The 18843-nt window shown below is 50.7% G+C and overlaps 1 protein-coding gene across 1 annotated transcript; it reads right to left on the minus strand.

Moving 5' to 3' along the window:
• Window positions 1-882: 882 nt before the first annotated feature.
• Window positions 883-18417, minus strand: LARP6 (La ribonucleoprotein 6, translational regulator). The gene is given in 4 exon segments (XM_056134905.1): window positions 883-2024; window positions 6712-6922; window positions 18217-18302; window positions 18304-18417. Coding segments are annotated over 4 exon segments (1479 nt in total). The 3' UTR covers window positions 883-956.
• Window positions 18418-18843: the final 426 nt, after the last annotated feature.

The following is an 18843-nucleotide window of genomic DNA, read 5'->3' on the forward strand; positions in this document are numbered from 1 at the left end:
CATGCAAAGCAGCTACCCAAGCCTGCTTTGATCCTCAGCATCACTTGGCCTCCTGGTATGGCCCCAGAGGTCCTTAAGCAATGCTTGAGTGGTCCCCGGTGGTCCTTTGCACTGCAGGGTCCCATGTAGCATCGAAGCCTCAGGCCCTGGCATTGACCCAACGGTACAGTGTGGTAGAGAATGGCCCCTGGGCCCCCTGAGCACCACTTCTCAAAATCAAAAAAAAAAGAGAGAGAAAGAAACAAAGAAAGAAACAAAGAAAGAAACAAAGAAAGAAAGAAAGAAAGAGAGAGAAAGAGAGAAGGGAGGAAGGAAGGGAAAAGAAGGAAGGGAAAAGGAAAGGAAAGGAAAGGAAAGGAAAGGAAAGGAAAGATAAGAAAAGAAAAGAAAAGAAAAGAAAAGAGAAAAAGGAAATGTGTCGGGGTCTTGTGGCACACTTCCCCTGGCCTTCTGAGTTTTGTGAGTTGGACACAGACTTTGGTCAAGCACTAGGACATTAGCGCCAGCACTCCTGGTTGAGTGTTTTATTATTTATTCACGTGACGCGACCTATAGATTTGGTCTCGGAGGACACCATGCGGCTAGCTGACTCAGTTGCCGTGCACCGCACAACTCCTCTGGCTCCCAGGAAGACCCAGCATGACCCAGCATGGCACCCCGGGAAGAACCCTCCTCTGAAGAGGAGGTCTACTGTCAGACCCGCCCCACACCCGGCAGAGCCACGCAGCACCCTCAGCGCGGGGATGTCATGCAGGGAGGAACAGGTGCTCTGAACGAGGCACGGTCTGAGCGCCACAGGTACCAGCAGCTCACAGGAGTGACCAGCTTATAAATTAAGAGGGCTACAGGATACAAAAGCTTCGGGGCGGGGGTGGACTTAGAGTCAGCTAGGTCATGCCAGGTGTTGTGCGCGCCCTTGAACACCAAGGGGGCTGCTCATGAAAACCAGACGGTGTCTACACGCAGGCCCGGCTCCTCTCATGCCCCCCGTGGAAGCCCCGGGTGTCGTCCGGGCCCCGGGGCCACCGCAGCACACCCACAGGCACCCCTTCCACAGTCTGCATCCTCCGGGAGAGCAGGGGGCTGGCTCCCGGGCTCCTCTCCTGTGTCCCCAGCTCGGCCTGGCGGCGCCTTCGCACCCAGGGGCTGCCCGAGGGCGTGACGCTGCTGTCGGAGGAGTAATCCGTGCATGTGCGCAGGGCCTCGGGGCTGGCACTGCAGTTCGGCCTGGTCTCCTCAGCCAGGGGGGACTTCCTGGGGACCCCTCTGCGCTGGGCCAAGGGGCTGCTCCAGGGGCTGGAGCAGGGGGAGGCACTGGGACTTAAGAAGAGATTCTGGTGGCCGGCGGGGACCAGCTTGTTGCTGAGTGGGTGCCGCCGGCCGGCCATGGGAGACGTGGGGTCGCTCTCGGGGTCGGAGGAGCTGTTGGCTGAGGACTCGTCGCCCAGGTACTGCAGCTCCTCGATCCTCTTGTTTGGGGACTTGTTGAGGTGGACGCTCGCAGCGGGCTCCTCGTCCTGGTTCCGGTCCTTGGCAGGCTTCTTCTTGGGTGGCTTCATCCCGATCAGGACAGCTTTCATGGTCTCCTTGCCTTGTGACTCGGTGACCATGAACTCGTGGGCCCTGATGGCCGCCTCCACCTCCTCGAACTCCACGATGGCACAGTCCTGGGTCCCCACCTGGCTGTAGCGGCTGCTGATGCGCCGGATGTCAGGGGGCAGCTCCCTCCCGGGCCTGAGGATCCGCACAGACGAGATCACCCCGAAGGTCCCGAAGAGCTGGAGGAGGTGCTCCATCACCTTCTCCTGCACCCTGCCATTCTTCTGGGGCGCAGCCAGGGCCCAGAGCTTGGGGGACAGGTAGAGGTCATAGAGCAGGAGCATCTTGCTGGGGAGGTTCTCGTTGGGGAAGAGTGGGACGGGGGTGGTCCTCCTCACCTTCCGCTGATCCTCATTCAGCTCCAGGATCACGGAGTACTTCAGGGCGTGCGCGGTGGTTCTCCAGTCCCGTGTGAGGTGCTTCACCTGGGGAATACAAAGCAGATCTGGAATGCCCCCTGTGCTCTGCCTCCCCGTGTTCTCTGTGCTCCTGTCCTGCTCTCCTTACCCTGCAATACCTGTCTTGGCACTTGGACCTGGTGTGTGTAGGCAAAAATTCTAGTAGACAAACACACTCTCTACAATGTCAGTCAAAGCAGTTCCACTGAGCCCAGGTTGCCCACCAGAACCTGCCATGGCAATGGAAACATTCCACTCTGCTCCGAGCCAATTTAGAGTGCAAGCCTGCAGGGTCTAGAGTAAGACCTGCTGGCTACAAACAGTATCTAGCTGGCAGAGAAACTCGAGGCCGGGGCCAGAGAAACAGCACAAGAGCTGAGGGACTTACTTGCCTTGCACGTGGCCCCTTTGGAGGTAACCCGGATTCACTCCCCAGCTCCACAGATGGACGTCTGAGTATGGCCAAGGATCACTCTTGAGCACCCAGCTAGGAACACTGCCAGGTGTGGCCAGGCTCTCCATCCCACCCCCCAACAGACCGGAAGCTTTTCAACCTGTCAGGACCTCATGTGGAAGATGGTGTTGTGATCCTACCTCACAGAGCTGCCTGGAGAAATAAATAACTATAGATATAAATATCTGCAACCAGACATGCATTTCATATATATGGAACTTAGAATAGCATCTAGCTCACATGTGGACTGAATAACTATCATGTGTTACAACTATTTCAAATATTTCATGCCACCATTTTGACAGAACTTGGGTATTTTAATATGTCAGGGTATTGGGTATTTTAAGTTCCTGTGAAACGGTTTTTTTCCTGTTTCTATTCATTTGACACATCGAAGGCTTCAAAGTATCTTTCATAGTTCACCTCTGTATCTCCCGAAAATGTGTGGGCTGCTTCAACTGGGAATTAAATCCAACTTGAGCTTCATGGCAAATGATGAAACATTCCCTCCCTCCTCTTCCCTTGCTGGAAATTGTGCGTATCAATGCAGTATATAGAAGCTATATTTATATTGTAATGCGGTACTTTTAGAGAGGACCACTTCCGGTGAAGGGAACGCCAGGCAGAATGAGTCACCCCAAAGAAAGAGTGGAAGTGGGTGGAGAGGGGAACCGCAGCCAGCAATGGTGAGACCACGCCACTGAGTCCTTGGAAGCCATGCCCATGCAGATGCTCTGCCCAGGATCCTGAGCCTGGACCGGCACCTTCCTGAACTGGAGCAGGGCGGGCTGGCTGACTGAGAGGGTGGGAGAGCGGGCTGCTGAGAGCTCTGTGCTCTGGGGAAGTGGCTCAGACTTGGGCTGAAGATTCGAGCAGCCACACACAGAATTAGGGGATTAGTCACCATTGCACAGGCTGAGGGCAGAGAAGCCAGTCCAGAAAGGGTGGCACTTCAGGTGGGCCGAGTCAAGCTGGGGTCCAGAACTGGTACTAATGAGGAGGCTCAGGTGAGGCTGTGTGAGATGAGACCCTGGCCGTGTCTCTCTGGGGTGAGACCAGGCTGGGAGCACAGAAATGGGCAAAGTCCTAGTCACTGTCCAGAGCCAGGAGCAAAGCACTGGTTGGGGGGAAGGGGGGGGGGGCGCCGGCTACAGTCTGAGCATGTGGGCCTGTGTGGGCCCTGAGAGGGCATCCAGCCATGACCTTCAGAGGAGCCGGGAGTCTATCTCGGCAACATCACAAGAAGTTGGCCCATGGCCTATGAGATAGACCTTTATCACTGAGACTGCCTATTGTAGAGGCCAGGACCCTCCTTAGCGAAGGGGCTTTGCTATCAGTTTAGAGGGTGTCTGGGTCTACTCTGCAGTCAGTTTTTGCCCTATTAAATAGGTCCACAGAGGCAACTTAAAAAAGGAAAATTCATTTTGAGGGGAGTAGGACCCCAACAGTGCTCAAGAGGCCCAGGGTCCCTCTAGGCAGTTCTCAGCAACTGGGCAGTTACATGCAAGCATCCAAGAGTTGCTGTTGTCTGGACTCTGCAGAACAGAGGAATGGCCAGAGCCAAGCCGGCAATGCTCAGAGGCCTCCAGGGCTGCTCCTGGGAATTCTCAGGGGACCATGGAGACCAGGGTCGGCCGCAGGCAAAACTAGAGACTCTGGGGAGGGAGAGTTGAGCCACCCCCAGCAGTGCTCAGGGCTGACGCCTGGCTCTGTGCTCAGTGATCTCTCAGGAACCACATGGGGTGCTGGACATCAAACTCAGTTGCTGTAAACAAACAAGTGCCGTCACTCCTGGACTATCTCCAGGGCTCCAGGGCCTGAGCCTTAACACCCCCCCCCCCCATATGATCTCTTTGGCCTCCAAATGGAAAGTTCTGTTCTGACTCTTAGGATCCTGGGGTGAAATTAAAGAACCTACCAGATGATTCCATTGCTGCCTCAGTCATTCACTTCTCTTGTGAGGACTTGTACATGCTTCTCTGTACGGGAAATGTCCCTCTCTTCTCTCATACCTTGAAAGTTCCTGCTCATTCTCCAAGATACCATTTCACTACCTCTGGGAGGAAAGTTTCTCGGTTCCCCGGATGGGGCTCGGTGCTCTGATCAACACGCTTCCGATGGTCCTGTGCCCTTCACTTGCCGATGTGGAGCTCGGCCTTGAGGTAATACTGAACCAGTTACCCTCCTTACTTGGCTTTCCAAAGGCTAGGGGGTGGGGGGAGCCACATTCATTTATATACCCCTGGTCTAACATCACTCTCAACAGGCGGAACGGATGTTTGACAGCCAAATGAGGGAAAGGAAGCAGAGGAGAGGAGAGAGGTCCGCAGGGGAGTGCCGAGAGCCCCCAGAGAAAGCACCCCCCCCCCTTCAGTGCTCTTGGTCAAAGAGCACAGGCAGCCCAGCCGAGGCCCACGCATTACACGTCTCGTTATGCAACGGGACGGGTGGGGCTTTTCCACCCTGGTAAACACAGCACGCCCTCAGGAGACACAGTTCTTCTTCCAGCAGCTCCAGCAGCCCTTTGAGAGGCAGGAACTGAAGGCCAAGTGCCACTCTGCACGGCAGAGGGCGGGAGATGGCTTGTGAGGCCACGGGCAGGCTGCATGCAGGGGACTCAAGTTGAACCCAGCTCTGCATGGACTCCCTCTTATACCTCCAGAGCAAGCCCCAAACACAGAGCTTTGAGTGGCTTCTGAGCCTCCCTTCCCTGGATGTAGCCCACCCCAAACAAAAACATAATAAAGAAGTCAGAGAGCTAGTACAGGGGATAGTGAAGTGCATGCCTTGCATGCAGCTGACCTGGGTTTGAACCCTGGCACCCAGAGCATCCCCCAAACAGAGTGATCCCTGGGCACAGAGCCAGGAGCAAGTCCCATACACAGCTGGATGTGCCCCAAAACAAAAACCAAAATACACAAAGAGGGCTGTGAGACCAGCAACCCAAGGAGGTGTTGCTCCCACTAGACTCCCTGGAGGAGGCTGATGCTTGGGGCCGGGTCGCCTCTCCTGGAGTTCTGGACCTGCCTTCCTCCTCTTGTTTCTTTAAGAATTGGGCAGTTTGAATCTCACCTTCTGGCAAGTCTAGTAAGTGTCTCTCGGGCCACTGAGTCCCTGGGCCCGGGCACAGGGCCCCCCACATGCCTGGTCAAGTAGTTGAACTTAACTGCCACCCTTAATGCTCTGAGATATTCCCTGAGTGCCACCAGGCCACTAGGTCCTGTCTCATCCCCCCTCTCCAGGACCCTTGTAAGAGGAGTGGGGCCTTCCCTTGTTCCCTTCCTCCTCCTCTCCCTTCCTCCTCCCTTTCCTCCCTTCTTTCCTTCCTTCTCTCCTTTTCCTTCCCCTCCCTCCTTTCATTTTTTAAAAATTTTTATTTGTGAGACACCATGAGGTACAGTTGTAGACTTACAAATTTTTGTGTTTGGGTTTCAATTATACAACAATCAAATACCCATCCCTCCATCAGTGCCCATTTCCCACCACCACGGGTCCCAGTATCCCTCCCACCCCCCATCCCCCCCATCCCACCCTGCCTCTGTGGCAGGGCATTCCCTTTTGTTCTCTCTCTCCTTTTGGGTGCTGTGGTTTGCAAAAGAGGCAATGAGTGGCAATCATGTTTGGTCTATAGTGTACTTTCAGCATGCTTCTCCCATCCTGGCAGGATCCTCCCAACACCCTTTATTTGGTGCTCCCTTCTCTGTCTGAGCTCCCTTTTCCCCTAGCATGTGTGGCTGGCCTCCAAGCCATGGAGCAAAATTCCTGATACTAATCTCGGCCATTCTTGGGTGTTAGTCTCCTATTTTGTTACTTTATGTTCCCCCAGATGAATGCAATCTCAATCTATGTCTATCCCTCTCTTTCTGACTCCTTTCATTTTTTTTCCATTTTTTCCTTTTTCCTTTTGGTGGGAGGGGGTGGGGAGAGACTGGGTTTTGAGTCCCATGATGGGGTGATCAGAGCTCACTCCTAGAGGTGCTCAGGGGACCCTATGAGGGAGCAAACCTGGGTGGGCTGCGTGCAAAGCCAGTGCTACCCTGGTACTATCTCTCAGGCTAGGAGGGAAGAGGTTCTTAATTGCATCTTCTTAACTGCATCTTCTTGTCTTGGATCATTTATCTCTTTTTCAAACCCCAGAAGAAAAAAAAATATATATATATATATATATCAGCCCACCTGGTTTCAGGGGGTGAAAGTGTTGAGGACTGGGTCCCTGCCTGAGCACTGTAACTTGGGGGGCGGTGGCTGAGGGGGGCTCACCTTCTTGAACGATGTGAGGAGCTTAACGCTCACGTAGCCCAGCTTGTTCCTCCGCACGTGCTTGAGAAGGAAGGCATCTTTCTCCAGGTTTTCGTCTGAGAAGTAGAACTCAATCTGCTCTACCAGCTTCCTGATCAGCTCTGGGTCCGGGGGCTTCCACTCCTGCTCCAGCTCATCTCGCTCATTCTCGCCCCCGCTCGTTGGGGCACTGCTGAGGCCAGAGGCAAAAAGATAAGCATGAGGGAGGGTATGAGCTGCTGACACCCCACACACACCTGCAAATGCCCTCAAAGAAGGCTCCTCTGGAAGTGGGCATCCTGCAGATGGCCTCATGCTGGGGGGTTGGGAGGGTTCCAGTTCACATAACTGGTACCCTGTGGGGAATCTGAGGACACCAGGAGACAGGGCACCAAGGAATGGCAGAAATGGGCATGAGCAGCAGAAGTCAGGAACAGGGGAAGGGTTGTACAGTGGGTAGCATGATTGCTTTGCACGGGGTCAACCCTGGTTTGATTCCTGACAGCACTGCCAGATGTATGTCTTCCCAAAAAAAGAAATCACAGAACAAATGGCAGCAACCCCCCCGCCCCCCCCCCCCGCAAAGTGATGAGGAAACTGGAGCAAACCTGTCCCGGCCCCTCAGAGGAAAGGGGGAGGAGGTCCTGCTCAGAACTGGCATTTGGGACTGCAGCCTCCACAGACAAGGGACAAGGAATTTCAGTGGTTCCAAGGTGCCCATCTTGTATTCCAGCTGCATCAGAAAAGCTCCTGGGTCAGACCTGCAGTCGGGTCAGTGGTCATAGGATTGTGGAGGAACAGGTGTTGCCCTCCACCAGCTAAGCAGTCAAGCTTCTGTTTTTTTTTTTTTGTTTTGGGGTCATACCTGGTGGTGACCAGGGCTTACTTCTGGCTCTGAGCTTAGGGATCACTCCTGGTGGGGCTCGGAGACTATGTGGGGTGCCAGGGATCAAATCAAGGTCAGCAAGGCAAGTGTCCTACCTGCTGTACTATTGCTCTACCCACAATGTTTGCTTTTATCAAGGAAGAAGAGTCCTTAAGGACACAGCGTGCCCACATGGGGTTCAGTTCCCAGCGCCCATCCACCGGGTGCCCTGTGCTTGTACTTATACCTCTCCTCCCATTTCATCTCCAAATCCTGACTTTTAGAATGGCGTTTCTCAACCTGGCACCCTCTTACCCCCAAATGGAAATCCCTATGAGATCCCCAAGCATTACAAGGGGGCACAGGTGAAATTTTGCAAATGGGGGTACAACATGAGACTAAGTAACCAATATATAGGACAGGGGAGTTAGAGGGAGGAAAGATGTTGGAAAATGGTTGTGACTGTTCATAAAAACAGCACAGAAGTGGAAGAAAAAGCCCTAATTCTTGACCTAGACCACCTGAGCAAGAATCCTCACATGATCATTTTTGTTTGGGGTTTTTTTGGGGGGGCACATATGGTGGTGCCCCAGACTTACCCCTGACTTTACACTCAGGGATCACTCCAGGTGGGCTCAGGGGACCATATGTATTACTGGGGACTGAACCTAGATGGACCAAGTGCAAAGCAAACATCCTACCCACGGTATTACTGCTCTGGACCTTCAAATGACCATTTCTGAGCCGAATCAACTTAGACATGGCATTTCCATTATCTGCGAACTGGGAATCCTGACAGAACCTGTCCTGATGGGATTGTTGTCAAGACTAAACAGACAAGTGGAAAGAGCTTCATAAGTGCCAGACTACCCTTAGCTAAGCTCAGTAACTGTTGGATACATTCCTTTGTGCATTCGTAAGAGACATATTTAAGATTCAAATTTAACTGCACTGTATCCAAAACCTTCCACATGTTGTGAGACCTGACAGAGAATGTGGAACCAAACTCTTTCAAAGCCGCCCCTGCCATCAGTGCCCTCCTGGGAGGCATCATCTTCCTCTCCATAAGAATATTAGACCTGAGCTGCCTTTTCCCCTAAAGGAGAGAGAGAACAAAGGGGAATTCCCTGCCACAGAGACAGGGTGGGATGGGGGGGATGGGATTGGGAGAGATACTAGGATCCGTGGTGGTGGGAAATGGGCACTGGTGGAGGGATGGGTATTTGATCATTGTATAATTGAAACCCAAGCACAAAATTTGTAAGTCCGCAACTGTACTTCATGGTGTCTCACTAATGAAAAAAAAAAGAAGAATATTAGACCTGGAGATACAGTCTAGGGGTTAAGGTACTTCCTTTGCACATAGCAGACCCTGGCTTGATCACTTGAGCACCTCTAAGAGTACAGCTGGGAGTACTCCCCACACTAAAATAAAATACCAATCACCCAAAGCATATTGAAGAAAAACAAATGATCAAAGAAACTAACTTTAAAAGTTCTTTTTAGGGGCTAGAGAGTAAGTACAATGGATTTGGCCTGCCTGGCATGCAGCCAACCCAGGTTTGATCCCTGGTATTACATATGGAACCCTGAGCCCCATCAGAAGTAAACCCTGAGCAACACAGGGTATAGTCAACCCCCCCCCCCACCCAAATAAATACATGGAAGTCTTTTTTAAATGGGATGACAAACTAAAGAAATCTATTAAGATAGACTAGGGGCTGGAGCGATAGCGCAGCGGGTAGGGTGTTTGCCTTGCAAACAGCTGACTGGGGTTTGATTCCCAGAATCCCATATAGTTCCCCAAACACCACCAGGAGTAATTCCTGAATGCAGAGCCAGGAGTAACAACTGTGCATCGCTGGGTGTGACCCAAAAAAGCAAAAAAAAAAAAAAAAAGACAAAAAAAGAAATAAATTAAGATAGTGTATAAAATTTAACAGGTCAAGCACAACTTAAACACGGGACAAGCTGATAACTTCCAAATTCTCTGAAAGGCAGCTATGAAGAAAATAATCTACCTACAATTTCTAGTAGCAAATTCATTCTCATTTTCTTTTATAGGAAATTATAAAAGCGACTCACTCCCTCAGCCTCTCTTGTGTTATGATTAATAACATGCAAATGATGTGACGTCTGGAACTGTAGCAGCTATTTCACTACCACAAGAAACCAGCCAAGAGGCTGCACTTGACTTGATTGGCTTGCAAAACTGATACCTCTAAACTTACCTACCTGCAGATTTCAGATTATTACACAAAAAGGGTAAAATCCCATTTATTTATCTCACTTGTTAGTTGGGGTTTCTATTACTTACATGAAACTATAATTCTATCAATGATATTTTTCTCAATTTAATATTATACTGAGAAAAGAAGTCCTTAAATCATGCCACATGTCAGTGTGACCATCAATAAAATTTTAAAAGATAAATGAGGAACAGAACGTATTTTTACTTCATTAGAGAAAGTATGTACCCCAAGCAGTGTTAAAAGAACTAGACTAGGACAGATAAATGCACTACAAATGCAGAGAGCAATCTAAACTCAGCTGACACATATTAAAGGGAAAGGGGTAATGTGGAAAGTCTGTGATAATAATTTTAGGTGAAGTTGGGGGCGAAGTACCCCAAGGACACCGCAAAAATAATCTATAAAGGTGTCTATGTCAGGGGTAACCAAACTACCAAAGAGAGCCACAGTCCAGCATGTCTGACTCCCAAACTGGAGCAGTTGAAGCTATTACAAAAGCAAACTCATAAGCAAAGCATATCAAAAGGCAGAGATGATGCAATTTTGCCATTTCTGCAATGCCTATTTAATAATCTCTCGTTCTTCTAATGGTCAATCATGGGAGACTCTACAGTGAACTCTCATGTTTACTGTGAAAATAAAGATCATCCACTCAAATTTGCCCCAACATCCCTGTGGATCCACCTACTTCCCACCTCAGTTTGTTTTGTGCATCTAAAGAATTTATCTGCCACATCCAGGTGCTTGATCTCCTCTTGGTCTCTTGTCCCCAAAGCAGGATGAAGACTACTGAGCACCTTCCTGAAACTCTTCCCCCTCAGCCTACAGCATTCTTCTTCCCAAGTGACTCTTCTCCACTGCCCTCTTTCTCCTCTTCTTTCCACATGTAAGCACTCCTTAAGGAGGTCCTTGACACTTTATCCCCAGCGACTTCTACCTCCCTTCTTCTGTTGCTCCTGTACTGTGCTCAATCATTAGCTGCTCCCTTCCCTGGATAATGTGGCATGGCTTCAAATCCACTCTGTCCAGGATCCAGCTATCCAACTTTGGCAAACTCAGGTATGACCAAAGCCTACCAAGAAAAAAAAAATCTTCCAGGGAAATGCCTTGTCCTTCCACAGTCTCAAACTATTGGGGAGCTTCTTGCATGCAGAAGACCACTCTCCCTGACCTTGCTCAAGCACTGCTGCACCTCCAAAGAGGAATTCGGAGAGCAGAAATGGCTGTTTCCAATTTGGAAGCACGATGCAGTGTTTCCTGGTTCAGGGAATAGCCTCTGCAGAGGAAACACCCTTCATCCTATTGGGACAGGGAAGAAGGTTTCTGTCTTTTGATCTGAATACTGGCACCTTCTCATCCTTTGCAACCATCCTAGGAAAACCTCTCTTCCTTCCCAAATGCCCCTCCACTACTTTCCCTGTCACTCTGTGACACTCTTGGGCTCAAGACAAAGATGTGTCGTTAAAAGATCACTTTTGCCCCCACATTGAGTCAGTTATCAAGTGTTGACTCAATTCTGCAGTCTGCCATCTGTTCTCTCCTCTACTCTGAGTGTTCTCATTACTTCTCCCAGGGACACTATTAATAGCTCATCAGAGATTTTCTTCATTAAATGTACCACCAAAAAACCATCAGAGAACTTTTGTATATGAAGCAACATTCTTTACTCCATCTCTTCACCCTAAAGGCAACCTCTACTCAACCATTTAGTTCCTATGAGGGGGCTGGAGCGATAGCACAGCGGTAGGGCGTTTGCCTTACAAGCGGCCAACATGGCCGGACCCGAGTTCGATTCCTCCGCCCCTCTCGGAGAGCCCGGCAAGCTACCGAGAGTATTCGATATGCCAGACACAGTAACAACAAAGTCTCCAATGGAGACGTTACTGGGCCCGCTCGAGCAAGTCAATGATCAACGGGAGGGCCTTTACTTTACTTTATTGTCCTACAGTTCTATAAAATATGCTCATTGCTCTGCTGTCCACTTGCCCACCTTAAATATTCTCTACTCATGGCCTGGAATATAAAATAAAGATCTCCCAAAGTTGTTTCTTCCGATTTTTTGAAGTATCATCATTACTTTTACTTTTCATTGGTAGGTAGAGACTAGACCATTGTTCTAAAGGAAGAATGTAAGTGACTTCTCAGACATTAACACCCCTTTTCAATCTGCATCCTTCACAGATTTCCCCACTAGCCCCTTTCTGGGGTTCTGCCTTCCTCCAGCCTCTTCGACTCTGGGTCTTATTTTATGTTTTGAAGAATAACTGTTAATATATCACTTCTGTACTTGAATCATGTTTTCTAGATCCTTGTAAATGAAACCCAAAGTCCTTTGCTCTTCTACAGATTCACTTAGGATCTTGTGTCCTAATGCTGTTCTATTTCCTTTTGGATTCCGTGCTCCAAACAAGTTAACAGACATGGTGTATAGAAGGCTTGTGGACTCTATGCTTCTGTGCTTACTGTTCCTCTCTGAATAATCTTGCCTATTTCTCTTAGGTCTGAATCTCAGCTACTCACTTCAAAGTTGATCTCAAATGCGGCTTTCCCAGGAAGAAATGTATTTCCAACTCTCCTAACTCTTGTGGATACTTGTTACATAGCAACTTCTGGATATGTCTTAAGTGGCTTGAACTCTAAATTCCTATAGGATAGAATTAATATTGTTTATTTTCATGCTGACACCAAACCATAACCTCCATCATAATAAAAATTTAAAATTAGGGGGCCCGAGTGATAGTACAGTGGGTAGGGCATTTGCCTTGCACGCAGCCAACTCACGTTCAATTCCCGGCATCCCATATGGTCTCCCAAGCACCGCCAGGAGTAATTCCTGAGTGCAAAGCCAGGAGAAACCCCTGAGCATCGCTGGGTGTGACCCAAAAAGAAAAAAAATTTAAATCAGTGCTATCTGAATCCTTTCCCAATGCAAAGTGAATCATTGGTATAGACTCTGCAACTCTCAGGATTCTCTGAGACACAAGAATGTAGAGCTATAGGTGGCCTTTCAAAAGCGTTTTAAAAACACTTTGATATTGAAGTATTATACTTACACCTTTGTTCTGTTGTAAGTAAGGTGTTATAAACTGGGAGCAGTGCTGAGTTCCCTTGTTAAATCTGCTAGGTATGAAAACAAAGGGTAGAAATCTAGGGATATATTTCAAAACAGATGATGGGGCTCTCCACAGATAAGAGCTGAACTATTTTTCACATATGTATAAGTGATTCAGTGAAATAAGTGAAGCATAAAATCTTTAAGTGTAAAAAAAATCTCCAACTGTGTTTTCTCATAAAATCTCAAGCTCAGGGCATAGAGGCTAAGAGCACCTGCCTTGCAACCCTGCAAGCATATGGGTATGAGTTGGAGTACCCCAATCCCTATATGCAATGGGTACAATCCTGGCAGCCCTGCTGTCTTGAGCCTGGCAACTCTGTATGTGGTATGTGATCCCCATCATATGCGCACACATACACCCCATACACACACACACACACACACACACAAACACACACCTCATGCTAATTTAGCTTTATTAACTGGTGGCAAGTCAAATGTTATCTTGAAGAAGAAAATATCTAAACAAAAATGTGACTTTTATGCCTCTATCTTTGTAAAGCACCATGGTGGTACTGTGACCACCAAGACCAAGAACATGGAGGTCAGTGAACACAACATGAAAAGCACTCTGGTCCACTACCTTGCATGTGGAGTTCCTTTTGACTTGCCTCTACAAAAAAAAAAAATTGACACCATAATTGTTAACAGCATTGTCTGTCAGTGCGTGACCTGGTAAAGGTAAAGGCCCTCCCGTTGATCATCGATTTGCTCGAGCGGGCCCAGTAACGTCTCTATTGGAGACTTTGTTGTTACTGTGTTTGGCATATGGAATATGTCACGGGGAGCTTGCCAGGCTCTGCCGTGCGGGCAAGATACTCTCGGTAGCTTGCCGGGCTCTCCGAGAGGGGCGGAGGAATCGAACTCAGGTCGGCCATGTTGGCTGCGTGCAAGGCAAACGCCCTACCGCTGTGCTAGGTGACCTGAATGATAATAAATAAAAACATTAATTTTCAGAAAAGAATCACAAACCGCAAATAGTTCAGAAAGGGAAATTGGGTGCATTTATCTAAAAGATTCACCCACATTGCAAACTGAGATGGGTAATTTCTCCCTCTCTTTCCCCCTCCATTTCTCCAAGTAAAACTCTCACTTCTCTGAAAACAAAACCAAATCCAACCAGCAGCCAAATTTCACAAATAATAGAAAAACATCCAAGAAGTTTTAAAAGATAAAGGTTCCTTGTTGAAATGGGATGAAGACATGTAGAGGCTATATTTGCAACTCTGGAAAAGATACAGGGCTAACTACATTTGAGTGCTTCTAGAAGAAGCCACGTCTGTCTGCAGGGACATTTGTTCTTCAATATTTATCATAGAGATCAGGACCTTCCTCTTTAACCCTGAATTTTGCCATGCCATTGTCATATTCCTAAGTCTGGGAAGGGGGTGCAATTTAACACGGGTTTCTGCAGCACCATCTGTGGGAGAAGCATGGAGGTCAGAGAGAGAAATAATGATTAAATGCAGATAAGGGTATGGAGCTGACCCTTTAGAATTCCTTCATACTGTAAAACACTGATAAATCCATGAAAAGATTAAAACTAATAAAGAAAAATGGTTTGTGATTCAGGGAAGAGACACGTATACAAAGTACTTAGCTATATGGCAGCCACTATTTGACGTGAATAAGCAGGGACCTCTCACTGCCATCATCCAGATGAGGGAGAAACTCTCTTGGTACAGGTGCTCACCTCTCAGAGAGGAAAAAGCCTGGGAGGTTCTGTTAAGTAAGAAGTAGGCATGTTCACTGATTTAGTATTCATGTTTAATATTTAGTATTAAAACTAGAAGTCATTTGAACGCATTTTTAGACAAGCAAATTAAAATATTCTAAGACCATTAGGAATGATGATCTTTTGGTGTAAAACTAAGAGAAGTAAAGCAGAAAACCTGTAATATCAAATTAGACTTGGGATTAACAAAATTAATTTTTAAGATTTTTTTCTTTTTGGGTCATACACAGCAATGCACAGGGGTTACTCCTGGCTTTGCACTCAGGAATTACTCCTGCCAGTGCTGAGAGGACCATATGGGATGCTGGGAATAGAACCTGGGTCGGCCCGCGTGCAAGGCAAACGCCCTACCCACTGTGCTATTGCTCCAGTCCCAATTTTTAAGATTTTTTTCTAGCATTTACTGAGAGGGCCCAAAAGCAATAATGTCCCATAGAAACTAGAATTGTGTAGGGGGAGGAGGTTTCAGAGAGTTCTGGGGATCAAACACAGGGTCTCATGCACACAAAATGTGCAATTTGCCTCTGAATTATATCTCCAATCAGTCACAGAAGTTAGCACTACATATCCCAGGATTTGGTTCCTAAATACCTTCACTTCTTGAAAGGAAAACAGAGAATTCCTGTCAAAACACCGGGCCCCCACAACTGGAGTAGGAAAAGAGCAGAAAAGAAACCAAGACGATCAGAAAGCATGGAAGTGCATGAGACTAACGGACGTGGTCCTGGAGAGTGTAATGAACAACAACACGAGGGGTTTCCACAGCTGAATCAGACGGTTTGAACTAACCAATTACAAAAGCAGATTCTAAGTGAGAAATAGTTTCTTTAAATTATTCGATGTGATCATTAAATCAGCTTCTCTCTATTACACTGGACAAACATTTCTGCCTGCTTCTTTAGGAGAAAGGTTGTTTAATCCCCAGTTATGATCCTCCCTCCTCCCTCCCTCCCTCCCTCCCGCCCTCCCTCCCTCCCTCATTCCCTCCCTTCCTTCCTTCCTTCCTTCCTTCCTTCCTTCCTTCCTACTTTCCTTCCTTCCTTCTTTCCTTCCTTCCTTCTTTCCTTCCTTCCTTCCTTCTTTCCTTCCTTCCTTCCTTCCTCCCTCCCTCCCTCCTCCTCCTCCTCCTCCTCCTCCTTCCTTCCTTCCTTCCTCCCTCCCTCCCTCCCTTCCTTCCTTCTTTCCTTCCTTCCTTCCTTCTTTCCTTCCTTCCTCCCTCCCTCCCTCCCACTTCCTCCTCCTCCTCCTTCCTTCCTTCCTTCCTCCCTCCCTCCCTCCCGCCCTACCTCCCGCCCTCCCTCCCTCTCTCCCTCCCTTCGTTCCTTCCTTCCTTCCTTCCTTCCTTCTTTCCTTCCTTCCATTCCTCCCTCCTTCCTTCCTTCCCTCACTCATCCCCTCCTCCATCCTTCCTAAGACACAGAACTCGAGGCTTTACATGAGACATGTGCTCTACCACTGAGTTACAATTCTGGTACTAGTATGCTCTCTTTTATAGAAGAGTGCCAGTTAATACACGTACAAAAAATGATAAAATTAGAAAACTACCAATCTGTAATCTCCAATGAATTAACTGACTAGTTTAAGGATTGACGGATGCCAAAAAAACATCAACTGGAGAGAACCAGAGCAATGCAGAGAAATAAACCAGCTTTGCACCAGAGTGGCAGGAAAGAAACAGCCAAGAGTCAGGGATAACTAGAAACCCATCCAATAGAGGGGCCTAGAGGTGAGAGAGACCTACGGGGACTTGTGAACACAAAACTGCCCTAGTGTCTGGGGAACGGGAAGCAAGTCAGGACTCATGCTGGGGTCACGGATATGTAGGACACAGGGAAGGTAGCCATGGGCTGAGATATAGGAACCCGAACTTTCTCCTGCTGGTTCCAGACATGTTCCCATGAGCAGCGGCTGCTGATATGGCAGATGGGTCCCCACAGGGCACAGTGTGGCTCATCTCCCACATGGTTTGGCATCATCGTCCTGTGCTTTGTGGTCTGCCCACTGGGCTCTGTCAACTTCGCTACCCTGAAGAGAGCCAGGGATTTTCCAGGATCAACACCATGCCAGCCAGAAGTGCTTCAGGATGATCCATGAGTCTAAGGTAGGGGCTTCCTGAACCTGGGAATCCCCAGTTAGGACACACACAAACTTCCCTGGAGCTGGGAGAGAAGGGGGGACGAGAAGGAGAGTGGGGCCGAAGGTGAGGACAAGAGCCCCATCTGACCCAAGGATCATGCCCACCGGCATCTCCTCAAGGAATCCTTCTTTCTGAATCCAAGAACTCAGCAGGGTTTTCATTGATGCTGATGATATAATCTCAGAAACAGTCCCTAGGTTCCTTCTGCCATCATCACAGGCAAATTAAGTCAGAAGGGTCTGGCAATTCTGGGCAATTCCACTGAAAATTATTTAGCTGGTGGCAGCCTTTCCTCAGTACTGTAGGAAGTCGCTCTTTGATACTCTGCGGAGAACCAATGAATGAATGAATCTGCCTTTTCGGGGCTGAAGGACTGATGCATTAGCTGCATCTGTGTCCCACGCTTTGTCCAACTTCCCAGCTCTAAAGATGGGACTTTCCACCTCCAAGACCTTGGTCCCCACTCAACTGCCCTGACCCGGGCTCTTAATCAGGGCCTTCCCCACTGAGGCAGAGTCAGCAGTGATGGGGTACAGCTCCAGTGGCCCTTTCCCATAGGCCCCTGAGGTTAGTATCATATCCCAAACAGGAAGATGCATGGGCCCGGGAAACTGCCTTGCCGGGTTATGTCAGCTAAAAGCAAATACATGAGTCCCAGGAGGAAGAGGGCTCTGCAGAGTTGGCTCAGGACGCACAGCTCTGACCCAGCTCTCCCCTCACGTCTGCAGCGACCACCACAGAGCAGCAGGGAAGCCAGAACCCTTCCATGGGGGGCCAAGCTGGGGACAGAGACCGATGCTAGGTATGGTCATGGGTCTGCAGCCAGGAACACCCCAGGCAGCAACGATGACGCAAGCACCTAAGGGGCTGGTGGTGGAGCTGGGGGCGCCCTGAACATGGGAATCCCCTGTTAGGAAAGACGCAGACGCGCGCGGCCAGCCCCCGCGGAATCCCCCAGCCCGCGCAAGTGGGTTCTCCGCCCCCACCAACCACGCCTCCTTGGACCCCCACCCACCTTCGCAGCAGGGGTGTCAGAGTCTGAGCGGGGCGGGGGTGGGGGAGGGCTCTGGGGAGGGGGTGACAGTCACCCAGGGCGAGAGTGGCAGAGAAGGGGGTCACTCTCACGGACGAGAGGGCCTGCCCGGGAGGCGACAGCCGCTGTGCTTGCGGGAAGGAGCGGGAGGAGCTCACGCGGGGCCAGTTTCCTGCTGCGGCCAGCGCGAGCACCGCGCCGAGGGGCTTCCTGCGGGGGTCCCCCCGCGGGCCCGGGCCAGCCCCCGGGAGCTTCGGCCGCGACGCCGGCGGAGGGCTCACCCCAGCCCGCATCCCCCCGCGATGCCGCGGTCGCCCCTGAGCGGGCCGGGGGTCGCGCCCGCCGCCTACCTGGGCCCGCGGCTCGGCTCCTCCTCGCTGGCGCTGCCCCAGCCGGGGCTCAGGTAGCGCGCCGGGTCCCCCGCGCCCCGCGCCCCCCGCGCCGTCCCCGCCGTCCTCGGGCTCGCCCGCGTCCTCGGCCTCCTGGATGGCGACGCGGATCTGCACGGCGGGCGCGGGCCCGGGCAGCGCCTCCTCGTCCGCCTGGGCCATGGTGGCGCGGGGGACCCGGCGCGCGGGCCGGAGGGTGCGGGAGGAGCGGCCCGGGGACGGGGGTCGCGCCGCCGCCCCGCCGCCCCGCCCGGCCGCAGTGGGCGGCTCCGCGCGCGCCCGGGACTCGCGGGTGCGGACGCGCGGACGCGCCGCGGGGACCCCGCACGGCCAGCGCCGCCCTCCCGGCCCGCCGCCGCCGCGCCTGGGAACTTCTGGGAAGGAAACGCGGCGGGCCGGACCCACCCGCAGCTCCCGGTGGGAACCGCACGGGCGGGAACGTGGGTGCAACAGCCCGGCGGAAAGGCACCCCGGAGAACTGGCCCGGCCCCCGGTGGCCAGCCGGCCACCAGACGTTGGGATGCAGAGGGGCAATGACCCGGCCGCAGCTCCCGTGCCAGCCTAGGGGCTGGGGGGGTGGCGCCGAGC

The sequence above is a fragment of the Sorex fumeus genome, unplaced genomic scaffold (assembly GCF_029834395.1).
Source record: "Sorex fumeus unplaced genomic scaffold, SorFum_2.1 ptg000109l, whole genome shotgun sequence".
Classification (NCBI taxonomy): domain Eukaryota; kingdom Metazoa; phylum Chordata; class Mammalia; order Eulipotyphla; family Soricidae; genus Sorex; species Sorex fumeus.